A 21,167-nucleotide genomic window follows, 5' to 3' on the forward strand; every position below is an offset into this window, starting at 1 on the left:
GCAAGCTGCAGAAAATATGAATTTCCCACTTTCTTAGAATCTAATAAAAGACCCTTAAATTTAGCACTCATAAAACAAGTACAGATCATGTAAGGGTAGAGAGGCTAAAGGTATTTCTGTATTTTATAGACTTGATTTAGGCTCCTTGTCCAAGGCCTATGGGGTGCAGGATATCAAAGGCCTGCCATAGTCTGTGTTCTCAAACACTGGTATCTACCTGCACTAGCCTAAGAGAAACCTCAGTTCAATCCTTCCCCACTGAGGTTCACTTTCTGGAACTCCTTACCCAGTGCTGCCCTCAGTGCAGGCGGAGATGCCTCCAGGCTCTTGGCACCATAAGAACCTAAGACTGCACGGTTTCTGCTCCATCTCACCCACCAGAGGATTCTATATGTAGCTATCCAATTTGTCTGGAATGAGACATTTTGAATTCTTGCTCTACCAGCTCAACACCCAAAGTAGACCAGTTGGTAACAAAGTTCTTTGATTCACAAGGAACTGTGCGAAAGTTCTATGGAGAATCATGGAAGCATTGACCAAAGGATGCCCTCACACACTGGTCTTCCTCTCAGGAAGCTGAATGGCGTAGACTCGGACACTAGGGATGCTGTGTGCTCAACTGCAGTGAGTTACTGTAACTGAGGAGTGCAGGGGGAGTGTCCCACATGAGCACAGGCTATATGCATTACTTAGCCACACTTCTTACATACTATTCAGACACCACAGATCCCTTCAGTCTGATTAACACTGAGACTCATGAGACTTATGTATGACACTCTACGGTGCGCATGTGTCATAGGGGTCAAATTATATGCCTGTCTTTTACCTTCTATAGTGCAATAACAACACTGAAACCTTTATCTTCATATCTTTATTATGTTTGGACCTTTAAGAAACATATACCATAATATATACCACTATTCAGTAAAAATCTATTCTAGGTTTTAGGAAGCACACACCACAAACTATCTTGTTTCTGGTCTCTAAGACTACCACGGATTTATCAAAAAGGTAGGCTCTGATCTATGGAATCTCAAGCCTTGAGGTTTTCATCACTGTAAAATATGTTCAAGTGGATAAACTTTATTACTGTTTTTCTTCTGGAACCGGCTAAGTTTTAAGTTTGTAGTCCATTATAAGAATATTCCATTCCTTAAACTCTGTTGTCTATCATGTGTTTGGAAAACCAACCTGGTTTTAAAAAAGTATTTCTTTTCCCCTGTACAGTGAGGATGAATTTCCCAGAACACATCCCGTATTAACTAGAATGAAAACACTACAGATGAAGTACACGTGCTGTGCACGCTAACGACTATTCACACCGTAACTACTCTACCATGGAGACACTGTCGCACCAGTCCAACTATGTGTAGTTAGTCTCAGGCTATGTTCCACCCTGGAAGAGAACTCCTGGATCTGACATTAGAAATACAAAGGGTAACAAGTTAACAAACATACTCACAGGACATTTTTAAGAGGGTCCTCTGTACAAGAACACAGGTCAGGGGCTCGGAAAGATGTGGACAGGGCTGGGAAGGGTTAAAGCTATGGCTTTGCTGAGCACCCACGTGAGATGAAGGAAGGCATTTGTAAGAGCAGATTCTGCAGCATCGAAGGTAATTCTTGAAAGAGCTGGGTGTCTTCTCAGTTAATCTCAGTTCTGAGGCTTCAGAAGTGGAGAGCTACCAACAGCATCCAAAGGAAAGCCGTTTCCGAGATGCTAAGAAAGGTGCGTGCCTGACATCAGGCTGTGATGTGGATGGTTGAAAAGACTTTGGTGGTATCAATGGAAAAGGAAATAAGTAATACACAGACCACATAACACCATTAAAACCAGAAAACTTTTTTTTTTCCATTTAAAAAAGTTTTAGGACACATAAAACAAGGCAGCATTTATTCCTTCTTCTCGTCTTCGGGCATGGGGTCTGTGGGCGGCTCCTCCACTGTTGCACTGTTGCTCTCTGAGCCAGTATTACTATCACTGGTCCCTTCGACCTCCATGCTGTCAACCCCCTCCTGCCCACTCTCCTTGTCCTCAGGAGTAGATGTGCCTTCTTCACCATTCTGCTGGCTCTCTGTCGTTTCTTCCAGGTGTGTCTCCTCTGTAAGACACATGCAACTGTCAGTTCCAAGACAAACATTGACTCTTAACTATGCTGATGGCATAAGATGTTCTGTCCAATATGACAGCCACTAGCCACACATGGAGAAGCACCTGAAATGGACCAGTATGACCCAAGAATTTTTAAGCATATTTGAGACAACTTAGAATACAAAAATCTACATTCTTAACCTATAGGTTTATGACATTTAAATATAAGCCAAACACTTGTGAGAACTGAGCTTTTCAAAGTATGAAGTGTACAAAACACACACACTGGATTTTGAAGACTTGCTATGACAAAAGAATTTAAGACAGTTATGGTCGTTGTGTGTGCTTGTGTGTGCATGTGCACACACCATGTGTAGGTTAGAAGAGTGTTGTGTTCCTCAAGAACTGTTTACCCTTTGAAGACAAAAGTAAACACCCTGTGCTGTCAGAGTAAGAAAGATCTCATTCACGGGGAAAACACTCAGGACTGAGCACAACCTTGTTGCAAGCAGAATCTGATTCTCAAGCACCCACTGTAACTACAACAATGTGTTCCAGGCTCAAATTCATGTTAAAAACAAGGTTCACAAGAATAGAAATAGGCCCAGAAAATGAAGATTAAACCCAAACTTGTCAGAAAAGATAATCTGCTGAGTTACACACTGCATAACCGCCTGGCAGAGATGCTGATGTTCATTAAACCCTGAACAGGCAGTTGCTGTTTGAGTATAAAGTATGCCCTTCTGTTTCCTGTGAACTCTACTGGCATCCCCCGACGACTTCTGGCTTACTCCTGTTTACCCACAAGGCAGGACAAATGCTGCCAGAAGTTAAGCTGCTCTCAAAATTCCAAGAATAACCAAATTTATTAGTATTTTATCTAAACTTTACCTAAAAAAAAAAAAAAAACAAACTCCAAAAGTTTTTATTTAGGGAAATCAGAACATCAAAAAGCAAACTGCTCTATGGTGAGGTCAGTTATCCATAGGCCTGGATAACTGCCATTTTAGGCTTTGTAGGCCAGGAAGTCTTTGTTACAAGTTCTGAACCCCCCCCACTCTCACTCACAGACACACAGACACACAGACACACACACACACACACACACGTTATCACTTCAAAGCAGCCACAGATGAGGTGGCCATCTTCCAGTGAAACTTTACTTACAGGAAGATGGAGGCAAGATCTGGCTTACAGCTTTTACTTTGCTCAAAGCCTAGGTACCAAAGACCAAACGAATCATGGGGACAATGGTAAAGGTTAAAATATTATTACTGCCTATTAACCCTATGTCAAATTCAGTACCAGAATGCACCCAGAGGCAGGTACTTTTCGAGAAGTAACGAACTCAGTAAAGTCACAGTGCCAGCAAAAAATGGACAGGATCCCTTTCCATCTGTCTCCAGAGCCACAGGTGCCCACCTGGGTTCTACTACGGAGAGACTGGAAAGTCACAGGGATTAACTAAAGGGAGTGGCTGCTGCAAAGCATCCAGAGGGAAAGGTCAGAAGGTAGCTATCAGGGCCCTCACATGTTCCTGCCAAGGAGCTGGTTACCTGTCTCCATAGGGATGCTCTCTTCATCCTTCTTCTCCTCAGCTTTGTTCGTTGCTTGCTCTTCCTCAGGGGCAATGCTGCCCTGACTGCGCTCGGCTTGCTCCGCTGCTTCCTTCTCCCGCTCCTCCTGCCTTTTGCGGGCCTGCTCCTCTGCCTGTGCAATTTCGGCTGCGATTTTCTCCATGTCTACTTCCACCTTCAGACCGCATAACTAGTCAAACACAAATCAGACAACTCTTAGCAATGTTGCTTTCTTCGGACCTTGGGATCAGGTAAGTTATTTCTTGGCTTAATAATGGTATTTACATGGGCGAGTAAAACGTATCAGTGTTTTGTCCTCAAACCGCACAGGACAAACAGCTGCTGCAGCAGCAAACCAGGCAGGGCAGGGCAGGGGCTGGTGGGGCACTGCCCAGGACCGGGCTAGCCTTGGGATGCCCCACTCATACGTCAGCTACCAAGTTCTCTATTCATTCATTCATTTTATTTATTTATTTATTTTTTTGAGACAGGATCTCTCTATGTAGTCCTAGACTTCACTATGTATACTAGGCTGACCTTGAACTCACTGAGACTCTCTTACTTCTACCTGGGATCAAAGGTGTGTGCCACCACGCCCAGTTGAGATTTACTTGTTTTAATACAAAGTGCAACTGAACTACATCTAATGAATATACCCAAGAATAAATTACAATAAAGTGAAAATAATTCACAACTACAAAGATTTTAAACAAAAGCAGTAGAGGATCTATCACCTGTGGGCCTGTAGTATACTACTTCAATGTATACATGACACTGCGAATTTATTGTAATTTTTCTAAAAAACGGGAATAATTAAAAAAAACGGGAATAATTTTATAAAGACAGTACGACTTATACTGTGATGTTAGTACTGTTTCAAACATCACTTTAAGAAAAAAACCAAAGCAACAGGCACATGATAAAGGCAGTCACGGAATGGAATGGATACCCTTTTAAGTTCATTGTTAAAGGAATCTGTGCTTTCCAGGAATTTCCTCTTCTTTTCCTGGTGTCGCTCCTCTATCTGAAGAAGTTCGGCTTCTAGTTTTCGCTGCAAGGTATCAGATCAGATTATGTAGTTATACCTTCTCTCTAGAGCAGATGTAAAGCACACCAAGTGTGTCATTTTAAAAAGCTTATACTTTAATTTCACATTTTTAATTATGTGATGTGTATGTGGGTATGTGTACAGGTGGAGGAGCCCAGGGAGGTCAAAAGAGGGTGTTGGGTGCCCAGGAGCTGGAGTTACAGACAGTTGTGAGTCACCTCAGATGGGTTCTGGGAACTGAACTCAGGTTCTCTGGAAGAGCTGTATATGTTCTTAACCACTGAGCCATCTCTCCAGCCCACTAATTTTGCATTAAAAAAAAATTAGGTATAAAATCTAGCTATTTTTTTAAAAAATGTAACATAGGGAAGGAAAGACTACCATTAACAAGATGATAACGAGTAAGTTCTTTGGGAAAGTCATTTCACAGTAATGCAGCAAAGGCTGATGGGGTGCCCCAAATCCTTCAGTATGCACCTATCTTTTCACAGGCCCACTTACAATACACTGTCTCAGAGCCACATCATCTGGGACGTGTGGCAGAGACTCCTCTTATTAGAATGAATGCTTTCTGCCCTTACCTGATGAACCATTAAAGACTGGACCTGTCGCTTGAGGACCTGCATTCTAGCTGTTGTGACAACTGACCGCACATCAGGGACCACGCTCTCACTGAGGATCTCACTGATGAGGCGGTGGTTTCTCTGGAAACGGGCGGTAGCTGTATGCTTCATTGAAAAGCCGTCATCATAATCTAGAAGGAAAGAAATGTTCTGGGAATCAGTTGGCTAGTCACCAGGACAGTGGTAACAAGAATCACCAAGTAAGCGCTGTCCTCAACTGTCCTAGCAAGTGGGCTTGCCCAGCATCAGGGGAGTCAGGGCAGGCCACAGTAAGAACCATACAGAGACAGAAAACACAACCATCCAAAATGTTTCCATAAAGCTAGTTAAGGCAGGTGTTCTCAACCCCAGGGTGGGGTACCAAATGACCATTTCATAGAGGTCATGTATCAGATATTTACATTATAATTCATAACAGTAGCAAAATTAGTTATGAAGTAGCAACAAAAATAATAATATGGTTGGAGGTCCGCACAATATGAGGAACTGTGTTAATAAAGGGTCACAGCATTAGGAAGGTTGAGAACGACTGTACTAAGGGATAACTCATGTCTGAGGTTTGGTTAAAATACAAACAACGTATGTTCACATCTCTTTAGGCCCGGGATCCATGTGAAGCCTGCATGTGATGGCAGTACTTGAAAATCTGTCAATCTCCCAGCAGCATTTGATAAATGCTGGACTGTAAATAGGAGGTATCTTTATCACAGTTGTTAAAATTAATAAAAATATCCATTTGTAAAATTAACTCATCACCATCCTCTCTAGCAGTATTTAGTTTTCCAGGCAGTACTTATAGTTTATTACATTAAAAAAATGGTAAAGACCCAAACTAATCCCACAGAAAAAAACAACTTGATTTCAAGGCTGGGAGACTGCTCACATGAGGATCTGCAAGGCAATCATGAGGATCTAAACTTGAAACCAGCCAGTATCAAGTAAAAGTCGGGTGTGGCAGATTCAGGAGGCTCGGCAGTCATTCGAGCTAAAACAGCAAGCTCTAGGTTCAGAGAGGTACTCTATCAAAGAACAAAGCAGAGAAGAAACTGAGGAAGCAATCTGGATGTCACCCCTGACCTCCACATGCCTGCACAGGGAAGTACAAGGGCATATACTACACCCAACCACATGACGAAAATGTGGAGACTGGGGAAGACACTCAACATTGACACACACAAGAACATCCACTACACACTCCGAAATACTTGATTATAATTTATTTTTAATTTTTGCCAGTTTAAACATGTACATGGCTGTTATGAACGTATAAAGGTGCTACCCAAATCTAGGTACATACAGTACACAACTGTGTTATTTTTGGTATGTGTGATGCATGTATGTGGGTCTGCAGTGTGCACACATGCATGTGGAGGCCAGATTATGACAGGTGTCCTCTTCTCTTTCTGCCTTATAGACAAGGTCTCTCACTAAACCGGAAGCTCACCATTTTGACTAGACTAACAGCCCACCATGGTCCCAGAATCTGCCTGTTCCAGCTCCCCAATGCTGGAGATACAGGTATGTGCCAGCTGTCCTATGCTTGGCCTTTTATATGTGTGCTGGAGATTTGAACTTAAGTCCGTGTGCTTGCACAGCGAAAGCCCTCGAGCCCCAGGGTGTGTGATCTTTCTGAGACAAAAATCTACCGTGTACCCCAGGCTGGTTTTGAACTTACATCAGCCTGCCTGCCTTAGTTTCTCAAGTCTGGGATAACAAGTGTGCCCTACCATACCTAGCATGTGTGCTTATTTCTGGAACACAAGTATCTCCTTTATCTTGCTTTATCACCTTCACCTGGGAGTCATCTGTGAATTCAAGGCCAACTTGGACTACACAGTGAGCTACAGGACAGCCAGGGCTATGTAGATATCCCGCTCTCAAAAAGCAAATCAAACCAAACAACAAAAAAACAAAACTGCAGCAAAAAACCAAACCAAACCAAAAGAACTAACCAACTAACCCAAACAAAACAACCCCCCCAAAACAAACAAACAAAAAAACTCCATAATATCACTTAGGGTGTGCCACAGAAGCCTAAAATCCAGGGTTTGGAGGCCGAGGCTGGAGAAACCAGTTCAATATAAATCTGTGCAATACAGTGAGATCCTATCTTCAAAAAACAAACAAATCCTATATTCTGAGTATAAAGACACTGAAAAGTAACACATGCAGCTGATTTTCTTTACTCATTTTCCACACTCTAAAATCCTATTATTGAAATTAACTTAAAATTACGCTTTCCATTTAATAGAATAAAAGCCTTGAATTAAGATTTATCTTCTATTTTAATTCAGAGAGAATGCACACACAAACCCCACTTCCCTCCTTACCATCTGGATCCTCAGCAGGCTGAATGCTCATATAAGGTTCTCCTTTCTCCATGCGAGACTGTCTCTGTCGACTTTCTTCCTCTAATGCAGCTTCGGCACGACTTTTTGCATTAATATATGCAAGGTATGCAGGGGAATTGTGATAGGCCTTCATAGATTCATTGTACTCTATCTGAAATTGAAAGGGATGTTGGTGTTTTTGAATGTACGTCCCACAGGCTACCGTGTGTGCCGGCCTCAGCCACCCGAATGTGGGCACGAGGCAAAGCACGGTGTCATGACAGTCATCTCTCTCTGAACAGAGAACACGAGGTTCAGACACTAGCTGAGTGGAGCCTGCTGGACGCAACAATTTCAATATTGTGAAATGTTTCTTTTACAAATAATAAAATCTTTTATTTAGATTTAAAATATTTTATTTATTCCCTACCTTTTCAGCTTCGTATTCGTTTAAATATTCTTGTTTCTCTTCATCAGTGAGATCTCGCCACATGCCACCAATAATCTTGCCAATTTCCCACAACTTTAGGTCAGGGTTGGAAGCCTTTACTTGGTCCCAGACCTTAAAAGTCAACAGTTAAAAACTCAATATTAATGCCTAAGTATATAGTCATTTAAAAATACTCTGCTATGGAACCCTTTAAATACAAGCAAAGGCAGAGAAGACAGTACCAAACTAGCATGTACCAATCAGACTGCTTCAAAACTGCCAACAGCTGGCTTATCTCATTTCATTTTTACCCTGGCGGATCTCATACACCATGTCATTTTACTCAAATACTTCAAACTGATAATTTAAGAACACCATTAATCACAGCACATGCTTACAGCAAATTAAGCAAACAATTTAAATATGTCTCTAACAGTTCAAGCAAATCTAGAAGAGTTAATTTGTATAATACAATGGTGTCATACTGTCAAACACAGAAATAATAATTAGGATCAAAATAATACTTTTACTATACTTACAAATTAATTCATTTTGTGCCCTTGGAATTGATCCTAAGGGCTCTGACGGCACATGTTTTACTACTGAGCTACATCTCAGACTTATTATTATTTTTAATAAAAATAAGATATTAATATATACAGTCTTGCATTCTCCTTTCTTTTTTTTCTTCAAGAAAGGGTTTCTCTGTAGCTTTGGAGTCTGTCCTGAGACTCGCTCTGTAGACCAGGCTGCCTTTGACCTTAACAGAAATCTGCCTGCCTCTGCCTCCCGAGTGCTGGGATTAAAGGCGTGCACCATCACCACCTGGCACATTCTCCTTTCTACTTAACATTTTTCTCATGTCTTTCAATATTCTCCAAAACGTATTACTCACGGCTACAGACTAATCTGTTTAAAAGATTTTAGCAGTTTATTTAACCATGCTCCTCTTCGATCTGAGTTCTGGAACTTTGAAACAGAACGAACCACTTAATCCTTCCCCCTATTTTGTAAGGACGACGCCGAGCTTGTCTGCAGTGACATGGAAGGCCATCTTCTGGTCCCTGGTACACACCTTTCTGCTGTACCTCATGTAGGGCATCAGCGGCTTATCTGGTGGCTTTGGAGGCTTTGGAATCGTGATACCAGATGACGCCTGTAAAAGAGTTAAACACATTCATTCTTCAGTTGCTAGGCGCTCACCAGCACCTGAAAGAAAGCCCCTTAAAAATTCTAATGCGCCTTTCTTCTACTCGTCCACGGATACAAGATTATTATTTTCGCCAAAGAAAATAGATATCACTGTAAATTCAGAAATGTTTATATCAAAGGAAAATGACTTTAAACACATATTTAATGTTTTACTTAGCAGTTTATTTCCACTGTTGGACAGCCTGGCTGCAAGAATAAAATATTATACATAATTCATAGACTGAAAATGGAATTATATGCCAAACGCCTCACACTTAGGACGTTACCTTTTATTTCCTCAGTAACTATTACGCATACAGTCAACGTTGGATATCTGCAGACTCTGAGCACTTACCATACGCACACTGCCTATATAGGGGATCTCGTTATAACAGGAATGTACCCCAGACAAATAACAAAGACCACCTCCCACGTTTAAAAAAAATCACCAATAAGAAATAGGAGGTGAAACCTAGCAAATACATTTAAAAAGAAAATAAAATATGTCCTTTAGAAGTAGATTTATTTCTCTTAAGGTTTTACATTATCTTGCAGCTTTGTTTCATGTCTCTGTAGTCTTGGGGTAGCGGTTTTCCTACAGTGGATCAAGATGCACAGAATCAAGTCACACTGTCCTTGTCCTCATCAGACGGCCTCACGGAAACAAGGAAGCGCGTTAGGCGCTTACACTGGCAGACCTTGCTCATGTTACTTTTGAGGCCCATTCCACAAAATTGCTTTTGTGGAAAAGAAATGAGGACAAGGAAGGACAGGATACAGAAAATGGAAAATTAAAAAAAAAATAGTTAAAGTGATTGGTCCTGTCTATGCGAGGCACAGGCAAAGAGACATCAGATGACATCCAGCAGATGCCCCATATAAAGCTGCCACTCCAAGGGCATCTAATTCTGAACTTTTCTATCTCCTCTTCATATCTTCACACTGATGAAGGGGCCAGAATAAGAAGGAACATGGTCTATCAGACTTGGCTCTGACATCACGGGGGAAGGAACCCTGACACTGACTCTCACGGTCAGAATGGGGAGAGGACTGCTTGCTTTACTCTCATCACCAGCACACACACCGCCAAGTCCTTGCTGCTCGGACCCACAGACAGATGTGGTCTTAACCAGCAGTGGGAGGTGGAATGAAGTGAGACATGCAGGTAGAACTGTCACAGTGGTTAGAGTAGCCAATCAGGGACGCGGGCACCACTGCAGGAGCCCTAAGAAGTCAGAGTCCTACCTGGCTAACCTTTGCATGGAAAGTCTGCTTCCCAATACAGGACATGATTAGAAAACATTTCTAACCCAGTCCTAGACAAACTTTTGGGATACAAAGTGAGTGACAAATAAGCCAAAATAAAGTTGTGCCCATATTTGAAGGGACCAAAATACTGTTAACAAGTAAAAATTCTAACACGTTTACATTTCAAATTTTGGGTATACATTAAAACAGCTAAAAAACAAAGTTTTTAAATATTTTCTCAAATCTTCCAAAGAATCACATTTTAGAACATTAATAGATTTGCTAATTCACCTCCTCTCCAAAAAGGGGACCCAAACAGAATTACAAATAAAAAACAAAACAAAACAACACAAAACAATACTTCCCCTACTCCCTAAGAATAATAAGTGAAATTCCAGTTGGGTTGGGGACCCTAAAGAAGTTTATCATCACATATCACCAATTTGCTTAACATCTCAGACTCCTTTCTAAATGTCCCAAGCATTTTTCTACTATGTACTAAGTGCGTTATTCCGTCCTTTCTTGTTAAGAGTCAACTAGAAACAGCTACTATGTGCTGCTGTGCTGTGAATAAGAAAAACTGCAATCGGCCCTGCTCTTTGGCTAAGTGGCCCAGGAGCACAATTTTGGAGAGCTCAACTTTGCTGTCGATGAGGACCTTTGCTTGTTGCTATCAGGAAATCCACCTGTAGCACTAAGTCTCCACCTTTCCAATTTCTTTCTTCCCATTTGCAATGAATTGGAGGTGGGAAGCAAATACTTAGGCTTGTAAAAACTGTTCTGATCTAAGAGTTAGGTCCTGGTCCATCTGTGGAGAAAGTCCATGATTTTGTGGTCAATTCATCTTGAATAGCACAAGAGAATTTTTTGTTGTTTCTCAATTCTTAGCTGTTTCTCTGGCAAGGTCTTATTTAAGGATTTTCTTCTGGAGACCAGATTTCTACTAGCAAGAAGTAGGCTACTTTTAACACTCTACTTCAATCTGTTTACGATCCTGTATATTAGAGACTGTGAACCATCACCTGAATAAACCGGTCAGGCATGGGCTGCACTCAAAGCTATCCTAAACCCTCCAAAGGTACCTAATGCTTTATTATCTGAAAACAACCCACATGTTAAGACAGCTCTTGACTGGAGTTTCACAGAATCATTTCACCAAATCACTATGGCTATTTATAGAAAACAATTTACTCAACAGGAACATTGCTCACCAAGTAGTGCATCATTGGGGTCATTCTCTACAAACCCTTTTTATAAGCATCTGAGCCCCAAACACTAAGTCAGACATACAAGAGAGTGCAAGCCCTAGGTGTGCGGCAGTCTGCCCAGGCGTCAGCCCAGTGTGCTAGAACAAAAGGACAATAATACAAACACCTACAGAGAAGGCACACACCAAACTTCACTCCTAACCCACTCCCTACCCTGAAGGCTAGAGCTCACTCAGCATCGAGTTCTTCTACTCCCTAGGAGGGAAAGGGTTGAAAACACGTGACCAGCCTAGGTCCAGAAAGGAGTGAACTCTCCCTTTTCTAATCAGGTTTCTACTGAATGACCTTACTTTGTAACAACAGAGAGGCCTCACAGCTATCCACAAATTAAGAACTGGCTGTTTATACAAACACAAAACCAAGTTATTCTAGGATCACAGCGACTACTGGCTCATCAGCATGGCTACCAAGAGCTTAAAGTATGGAGTGATTCAGAAATCATCTTCTTACTTAATACCCATAAATAAAATTTCTGCATTAATACAAATGATCTAAAACTAATTCTGCTTGCTATGTGAATTATAATGTTCTTTTTCATCTGGTCACCTTGCCACTCATTACACTTGTGAGACAACACACTCAGGCCAAAGGAAAACACGCACTGCTACACGTAGAAACTATGTGCGCCGCACAGTGCACACATGAACATATTTTTCAGAATCCTTTTCAGATACTGTGAAATACATATGGCACATAGAACTTGATATGCTTATGAAGTACAAATTATGCAGAAACAATGAAAAATTTAGACAAACAAAACCTATCAAGCTAAGCAATGTGCTTACCAAGATAGACACACGGTTTGATAGTGACGAGTTTTCAACTATAGCTTTACTACAGGGTGAGAGGGTTTTGTTTTGTTCTTTGAGTTACATTTCTTTTTTATGAAAACAGCAAATGAAAAACCAGATACTAAAGATTACAGCCATTCTGTGTTGTATATATTCTCACCATCACCACATTCTAATGGAGGTACTTGACTTTTGGATTTATTACCTTAATTTCCTTGGAGTTTAAAATAATTTAAAAATAAAAACTTTGAAGTATCCAGTTTTGATTATTTTAGTTGGATCACTTAAATGAAACACCCCAAATTTTAGGAATCATCTTGCTCACAACAGACTGGAAACAGACCTCCAGTTGTACTTATCTGACACCAAGAATTCAAGTTTTATTCTGAAATTCCTTGAGGTGACAGTAAAATCTTTTTCTGTGTTAAACTGGAAAGAAACGAGTCTCAGATAGGTCAATTACTAAATCCAAAAGACAAATAACTGAGTGCGGCAGTTTGGATGGGCAGGGCTGCCCGAAGTTTCTAGTCCAGATGAAGCCAGGTCTAGTCCAAGCATTCCTTAAGAAACTACATCCTTGAGAGTACCGCCACCAATTACCTTAGACAACAAAAGACACTCTTCATGACATAAAGAATTCGAGATCTGTTTACATAGATAGTATGAGCATTAAGTGTTTAAGGCTTAATCCCTATTGATCACCAAACAGAATGGATTTCTTTTCTTCCAAGTATATATCCAGACTGCACTTTTTTTTCCAGTGTAAGACTGTACAAAACAGTTCAAAAGTCAGGTTAAATTTTTTTTAAATGGCTGTGCTTCTGATTCAAAAGGACCTAACTCTGGAGGCATTTCTGGTCAATTCCAGTTGTTTGCCGGAGGCTGTAATAGTTGATTCTCCTACCGTGACCCGGCTGTTGGTGCCCGGGTTCCCTCCCAGCCTGTAGTTGTTGTAGGCGAGATGACTGTATGGATTGTATCCCACAAACCCTGGTGTGCTGGGCATTTGCTGATGGAAACAAATGAGACAAAAACACGAATGAGAAATGAGCTCAAACGAGGAAAACACAGAAATGAAAAATGATCTGCAATATGGCATGCAAAAGCAACCTGAATTTAAACAAGCAATGATGTGTTGTAATCGTTCTTTTTGTTATTGTTGAGGAAATTAAGTTTTTTTTAATTGAGAAACCAGCCTGCAAGTATGTATGTGCATGCATGTGCATGTGAGATTGTGTATGTTTCTTCTCTTTCCCTTTTTTCCTTGGTGGGGGTTAAGGATGCTTGTGAGACAGAGTATGTTGTGTTTTGTTTCTGAGGAAGGCATCACACTGCAGTTTCAAACATCTACAACTACTTCATGGTCAACAGTATGAGATAAGAATTTGGCAATCTGTGATGTCTGAGATGGGAAAGCTTCAAGTATGATAAGCTTTAAGTCTGAAAACACTACATGCAAACAAAACATGATTTATTGGACAGTTATGTGGATGCCACCAATGCACTCATTTACTAAAAACAAAAACAAATGGATCTGCTTTCAAAGACAGCTTTAAGTAATTTTATATGTGACAAATGAGAAGAGACTCAAATCGGGAGGCCAGGAATTGTCAGTAGGAAAGAACATATGCTGAATTCAATGGATGTCACATGCATGATTTCAAACAAGGACTTGTAAGAAATGCATAGATTTCATACTGGGGTACTATCTGATCTTTAACCCAGTCATTCTCTCATAGGCTTTCTCTTCCATCTCTTCTTTGATCCATCTTCCATAGGTGATCATGCATTTAATTTTAATGGGAACTACGTCTTTTTAGTTGACAGACTTGAACTTCTTTTTCATCTGACTTCCTGAAGGCTCTCAGCCTTTCCAAATACAACTGCTCGCTGCAGCGACAAAATTCTTGATTTTTGTGAATTATGTGTTGATAAAAATCACAAATGGGTTCTTATGTAATCGTGGCCTTGTGGTTAATACAATGACATCCAATGTTCATAAAAATCAAGACAAAATGCATTAAAAAATGTAGTAAAGAGAAACCAAAAATGTAGTTTACTTAGTCAAACTCAATCATAGTAAGTGATAGCAATGTCATTTTTACATGCAATTAACATAGCTCTCCTTGATTATACAAGAGTATGCTTGACACATCCCCGCTAGACTTTAGTTGTCACAAAATCAATGTCATTTCCTAAAACATGCCCTTGTACATATCCTTAGTATCCAAAGACAATCATTCAAGCAGGCAGCACATGTGATACTTTTTAGAGGAGAACAAAGTGATCAATTATAGCCCATAGTTAGAAAAGACGCAAATTAAGCATATTTAAGTAGCAAAACACAGATGAAATAGTAAAGGCACAAAAGAAGTGCATGTAACACATGGAGTGGCCCATCTGGGTGGTGGCTGTGGAGGGGTGGTGGGTGGTGGTGATGGTGGGAAAAGCAATGGAGTAAAAAAAGAGAGAGAGAGCGGCTAACTCATTCTATATTCATTCTACTAGATGTTAGAATTCCTAGCTCCTGGATTTTGTGTGAAATGTGAAATTATGGTACAAGGGACAAAAAAAGATCCCCTTCTTTGTATGAAACTCAGGAGGGGATCCTGTTTTTAAAACATCTTTATTCCAAAAATAAATAGCAAGTTTGTTCATATAAACTACTGGAGGCACTATTTATATATGATACCTCCAAACACTGCATAAAGAATGAGAGTTACAGGTTCAATATCAATCAATAACGTGAGCAAATAGGGGATCTAAAAAGATGAAACCAGCACATGGTAATTATACCATTTCTAAAGTCGAAGGACCTAGTTATATCTTTGAGGCTCTTAATCGCTCAACTCAATCTTTACACAGCCATGAGCATGTGATGGAGATGGTGGTAAGAATTATTCTTTAAGAAAGAAAATAATGAAGCACAAGACTTTACAGTCTACCAAAGTAACTTTACAGACTGTATCACATGAAGTGAACTTAAGAATGTATGATGCACTTTTTAAAAAGATCATCTCAGGAGAAACAAACTGCTGATAAATATAACTAAAACATTCACCTACAGGTTAGTAAATCAGACTAGTTACCTAATGGAGAAAACAAAATGACAAAGGAACTCATTAGTAATAAAAGGAGACTAGCCTGAAATTAGTTGGTAGAGGGATGGAAGGAAGAGCTAGCAGATATTAAAGAATTAATTTGGGGCTGGGCATGCTGCTAATCCCAGCATTTGGGAGGCCGAGGCAGAAGGATCACCATTTCGAAGCCAGCCTGGGCTACTTAGAGACCCTGTCTCAAAATAAAACAAAAGAAATCAAAATAACCCTGACTCTGATTTTGTAGGGTATGGTTATGCTAAGTGATTTTTGTTTTTTAAATGGTAAGAAAGCCATTTCAGCATATCAACAAGGGCCTGCACAGCTGCTGTGAAATCTGAATTGTGGACTGGACGATTATTTTACATGCTGATCAAGCCGGGCTAGAGCTTGCTGGGAGAGAACAGTTTCCACCATCAGACACTTTGAAACAGATCAGTAGGCCAATCGGCATAATTTATGGAGAAGAACAAAATTCAGCAGCAAGTTCTGACCCACCGGTAATGAAATTCTTACTTGAGCAGCTTGAAAATAAGACTTTTGATGAGTGTTGTTATATTCAGAAGTAAAAAAAGTTTATTTAATGTGAAAATTTTATATATACGGGCAAGAAAGTTTAATTAAAAAATCTGTGTTGCTGGGGCTCCAACCTGGGCCTTGCACATGCTAGGCGAGCGCTCTGCACTCAGCTATGTCCCTAGCCTTTAGAGTGAGAGAAAAAAAATGTGATAACCAGCTGAAGGTTAGGTTTAAAATCAACAATAACAAAAGGACAAATAATGCCAGAACGAGCATTTAATCAACATATAGACTCTTTAACAGGGAAACAAGAAGTGTTTCATTCATTTCCCATTAGGAAAAAACAGAGCACAGGAGGTTGGACGCTCACAGTATATAATTTTAGATGTTGGGTTTGGTTCAAAGTAGGATGAAAAGAGTTACTTTATTTAGTAGGAAGTGCTGATTTTTAGCTGAATTTTCTATCTTGTGGCTGTGATGACTGAGTGACTGTCACTGGAAGACATCTGGGTTTTTGTATCAAGGCCAGACTTGGCTATTACATTAACAAGAAAATTAAAACTTACTGTTGCAGGAGCTGGGGTGGGAGGTGGGGCATAAGATGGTCTTTCTGTTTGAAAGAAAATAAATAACTTCTTGTAAACAACTGAGATATAATACTATGCAACAAAACTACCAATGGTCCTGTTTTGAAGAAAAAAAAATGAGAGTAGTTTGGAATTCCCATTTGCTAGGGCATTAGTCTTGTATTAACACAGATTGATAAATATAAAAATTGAAACTTACTTGACATTTTGGAAGATTAAGTTCTCAGTTCCTTAAGAATGAATCTGAGACACTAAAATAAAAAAAAAGAAAAAAAAGAAAAAAAAAGAGAATCAAAACTCAGCAAGCATAAGAGAATGTTTTCCTAAAGAATAGGGTAGTTTGATTGGTATTTCTGAGCAAAATTACGTCACTATTAATTGCTAGTAATCAAGCCTTTTGCATATTTTTAACTAGTTCTTGTAATCATTTGGTTGATCAGAATTAAATGAAGAAAGGTACTGGGAAATTTAGAGTTGTATTAGAAATGGATCTTTAAGTTTTTGCTTATGATATTGAGCCACGTCTTGTATGGAAAACATTTTGCTGATGCCATGCAAACGTTTGCTTAGACTGGTAAAAAAAAACAATGACAATAGAATGGGATGTATTACCAGGGTGACCCCAACAAGGCCTACCAGACGCTGACAAATCCCCAACCAGTAGCTCTGCTTTTTTTAGGGGACACCTTTTATTGAGACAGAGCAAATGTCTTATTCCTGGAAATAGCGTGAAAGATAATTTGGTATGATAACGACCTTTACATTCTCTTTTGTTGGTAAAAAGTTTCGTAAGTGAGGGAACACATTTTCAGAGTCTACTGGAATGACTCTTATTGGTCCTTTAGAACCCATTTCAGAAATTACTCAGGTACTTTCCTGATAAATTATCTGGGCAAAACAACTGCATCTTCCCTGTATTCTTATCTGGTTACAAAGATCAATGGCATCTTCCCTTACACGATAGGCCAATATGGCTCGGTTTTGTCTTGAAAGAGAGGAGGGATGGTCGAATTTATTATTGTATTGCTCAAACCTAGCTCAATTCTTCACGGATTTGTTCCTAGTACTACCGGCTCACAACATGGACAGATGTGAGCCCGCTCCTTACTCAACACACACCACAAACGGTAATGATGGAAATTCATTTTTAGAAAGGTGAATAAACTATGCTTACTGGAGTACTTTCACCCATCGCTATGTATAACACTTTTTCTTTTTTTTCTAGTCTTCATTTTAAGAAAATGCCTCACATCATCGGGGTGAGAGTTCTGATGTGGGAACTCAAGTTTCTCAGCCCAGGCCTCTCTTTTCTTCCATCAACACCCAGTAGGCCTTGCTGTGGGGAGCCCCGACAGAAACTGTAACAGGGTCCCTGGTCCCTTACACTTCAAGGCTAACAAATGATTGCTCTCCCGTAACTCTTAAGAGAGGATCTAACCCTAGTGCCTGGCATGGAACTCAGTATCTGTTGAATAATTAATTACCTTTACAAGGCAGGCTTATCACACAGTCTCGCTCACTATTCACAACGACCCTACCAGACACATACGGCTGTCCCCATTTTGCAAACCAAGAAACAGTCTCAGGGCCATTAAGATAATGTCTAAAGCCGTAGGCCCAGAACTGCCAGGGGTGGGTTTAAAGCCAACCCACGCCGTCTCTGAGTTCACTCCTCACTCCAGGCCACCTCGGAAGTCTTTAGGTCGCAGCCTGAACCAAAAAGGGAACCACTTTCCAGGTGGGTGAGGCCCCCCCGCTGGCCTTGCTCGGAGGGCTTCCCGAGGTCCCCACCCCCTGAGTTTGTGGCCGAGGTTGAGCTTTTCTGACAACTTCCCCGCAGGGGGGTGAGCATCGGTGCTCGGCCAGCGTCCGAGGTCCAGCGGAAAGGGAAAAGGGGCGCCTCGGAAGAGCTGTCCCGGATGGGGCTTCCTTGTGACCCCGCCGCCGCTAGGCCTCACAGAGGCCGCACCGGCCCTAGTTCCCGCCTCGGAGCTGAGCCCGACCCCCAGCACCCCGCGGGAACTCGGGGTCCCGCCAAGCCGACACACCACGGCCCGCCACCCTCCCCGACCGGGTCGGACCCACTTGGAAACACTCACCCGCGGGCCGAAAAGGCGCCCGCAGCTCCGGCTTCGCTTCCCTTTGTCCCGCGCTCGCCCCGCCCCTCGCGCCGGAGCTTCCGCGCTCGCACTTTCCACACGCTCCGGGATTTCTCTGCGGGCCGCGGCCGGCTCTCCTTAGACGAATAGCCCTTCCCGTGAGGACGTGGCGAGGCTTAGTGCAGCCGAGGATTTTTTTTTCAGGCTCTCCAGTTTCCTCAGAACTCTTCCAATTCGGATCCTATCCCAGCCGGGCGCCGATTCGTCACGGCGAGGAGGGCGGAGAAGGCCGGGCCGCGTTGCGGGCCCTGGTTCGCGGCCGGGCGGCAGGAACTGTGCCGCCGGGAGCGCGGCAGGGATCCACCGAGGCGGTGGTGTCACCGTGTGAGACCCGCGCGGGGCGAAAGCACGCCGGAGCCTCTGCCGGGAGAGGGCGGGACGCAGCTCCCGCACCCGGCGATACCCTTCGCTGTGGTCCTCAGTACGCCGCCGCTGCAGGATGGAGGATGGAGGCGGGGAGGACTCGGGTCGCCGCGTTTAGGTTCTCGCCGGCGCCCAGCGGGGCTACAGCCTCAGCGAAAAGCAACACGGGAGTTTGTAGTTTTCTAGATGCTTCTAGAGATTGAGTGATGGCGACGGGTTTCTGAGCCTAGGGTCCGCAGCTGTCAGCTCACTCTAGCCAGGTCGCATACCTGTGACAATTTACATGTCTTTCCAGGAGAACCAATTCCGATTAGCCTCACAATTTCATAATTATCAGTGTTTTCTAAGGGCTACTTTCATAATTAGGTGTTCAGCTAGTGTGTGTAGCGGCACCTTTCTGGATCATTCCAAGGCTCATTTTATTAATTCCAAGTACCTGGAAGATGTGGCTCATGGTGGAGAAAAAAAACGATTAGATGACCTGTGGTTATCTAAGGGCAGTGTTAGCATTTAGAGAAACTGGTTGAATTCTGGGGCTACCCGGCGGCCCTGCAGAGCAGGGATAAGTGATAATACTGTCCAGTTCTTCCATCGCCCAATATTTTCATACCCATGAGTAGAAATTAGTGAAATGAAAGAGCACATTGAAAGCAAAGACTAAAGAGAGTTTGGCAGAAGAATGAGTGGCATGAGAGAATGTATCTGGAATTGGTTTTAGCATAAAAAGCATACAGAAGGTGAATGTAGGACCCACAAAGTCACATCAGGGATCCAGTATCCTCTTTCTTTGGTTTGCTCAGCAACTTAGGGAAGTCTTGTTACTTCCCTACCTTAACGATTGTAGGATGCAGTGGTAGAAAAGGAGGTGGGGGCGCACCGTGCTGTGGGGTGTGTGTGTGTGTGTGTGTGTGTGTGTGTGTGTGTGATTCCTGTCACATGATTTCAGAGCTGACCTGTTGGTATTGGATAACCCATTATGGGTTTTCCTCACAAATTCTTTGCTTCCAGAGTCTGTTTTCATTAAGTAGAATTGTACATTTGAGCATCCTTGCCGGATCCTTCAGTGTGCATATTAGTTCAAGCAGCTGTGAGGCAGGGAAGTGTAGCTCGAATTCGAGTTGGTCTTAATAATAAAAGCCCAGAGTCAGATATAGGGGTTAGTGCTGAAGATCAGAGAAGCAGAGAGGCCAGACACTGGAGAGTTCTTTTACCTGTACCAATGCTTAGACAGAAGGGCAATCCTGTCCTCAGACTGCATCTGTCTCCACCAAACCTCAGACTGCCCTGAGCTCCCTCCTGTCTCCTCCCGCCTTATATTCCTCTCGCCACCGAGCCACTTCACTCTGTCTCCACCTCCCTAGTGCTGGGATTAAAGGTGTGTGATCTCTTTTATGTAAACTGTCTTTCTCTTTTAGATACATTCTATCTTGTTTAGCCCAGGGTGGCCTTGAACTAACAGAGATCTGGCTGCCTCTGTCTCCTGATTCCTGGGAGTAAAGATGTGTGCCTCCACTCCCTGGCCTCTAGTGACTTATTAGCTCTTCAACTTTATTTGTTAAAATGTAAACAAAATATCACTGCAGGGAAGGCAGCACTTAGAAGCAAGCATGGCCTTCTCTTTGTCTTCAGGTGTGAACTTGAGGCCTAAGAGACAGAGAGCAAACCCTCCTCTCTCATCTGGTCCATTACTGGCAGAGCTGGAGCTCAGATCCTCCAATTGTCAGTAACTGGAATTACTCTTTATTTTTGTATTTTGTTATGAACTCGTGCATTTGGAATATTTTCAAGAGATGGAGGAATATTCATTTCTATTCCCCTGTCAGAGAGGACTGTATTATTTAGT

The 21,167-nt window shown here is 41.9% G+C and overlaps 1 protein-coding gene across 5 annotated transcripts; it reads right to left on the reverse strand.

Moving 5' to 3' along the window:
• Window positions 1-1,822: 1,822 nt before the first annotated feature.
• Smarce1 (SWI/SNF related, matrix associated, actin dependent regulator of chromatin, subfamily e, member 1) lies at window positions 1,823-19,444 on the reverse strand. Of its 5 annotated transcripts, XM_057775577.1 has the most exons (11): window positions 18,902-19,444; window positions 17,002-17,053; window positions 16,782-16,825; window positions 13,503-13,607; window positions 9,176-9,256; window positions 8,101-8,232; window positions 7,671-7,842; window positions 5,299-5,471; window positions 4,619-4,720; window positions 3,649-3,859; window positions 1,823-2,102 (listed from the first exon to the last, which is right to left on the reverse strand). In XM_057775577.1, the coding sequence occupies exons 2-11, from the start codon at window positions 17,006-17,008 to the stop codon at window positions 1,894-1,896; spliced, it is 1,236 nt and encodes a 411-aa protein (XP_057631560.1). In that variant the 5' UTR covers window positions 17,009-17,053; window positions 18,902-19,444; the 3' UTR covers window positions 1,823-1,893. The 5 variants fall into 5 exon arrangements, with proteins under 5 accessions (XP_057631560.1, XP_057631561.1, XP_057631564.1 ...); XM_057775578.1 differs by lacking the exon at window positions 13,503-13,607 and having other exon boundaries at window positions 18,902-19,442; XM_057775581.1 differs by lacking the exon at window positions 17,002-17,053 and having other exon boundaries at window positions 18,902-19,120.
• Between the last annotated feature and the right edge of the window lie 1,723 nt (window positions 19,445-21,167).

Source organism: Chionomys nivalis, chromosome 7 (assembly GCF_950005125.1).
Source record: "Chionomys nivalis chromosome 7, mChiNiv1.1, whole genome shotgun sequence".
NCBI lineage: Eukaryota > Metazoa > Chordata > Mammalia > Rodentia > Cricetidae > Chionomys > Chionomys nivalis.

Coding starts and splice junctions, on each gene's coding strand:
- Smarce1 (XM_057775577.1), bottom strand. Junction 4,721..5,298: donor AGTCTTTAATGGTTCATCAG/GTAAGGGCAGAA, acceptor GATACCTTGCAG/CGAAAACTAGAAGCCGAACT. Junction 3,860..4,618: donor TTAACAATGAACTTAAAAGG/GTATCCATTCCA, acceptor GTGTTTGACTAG/TTATGCGGTCTGAAGGTGGA.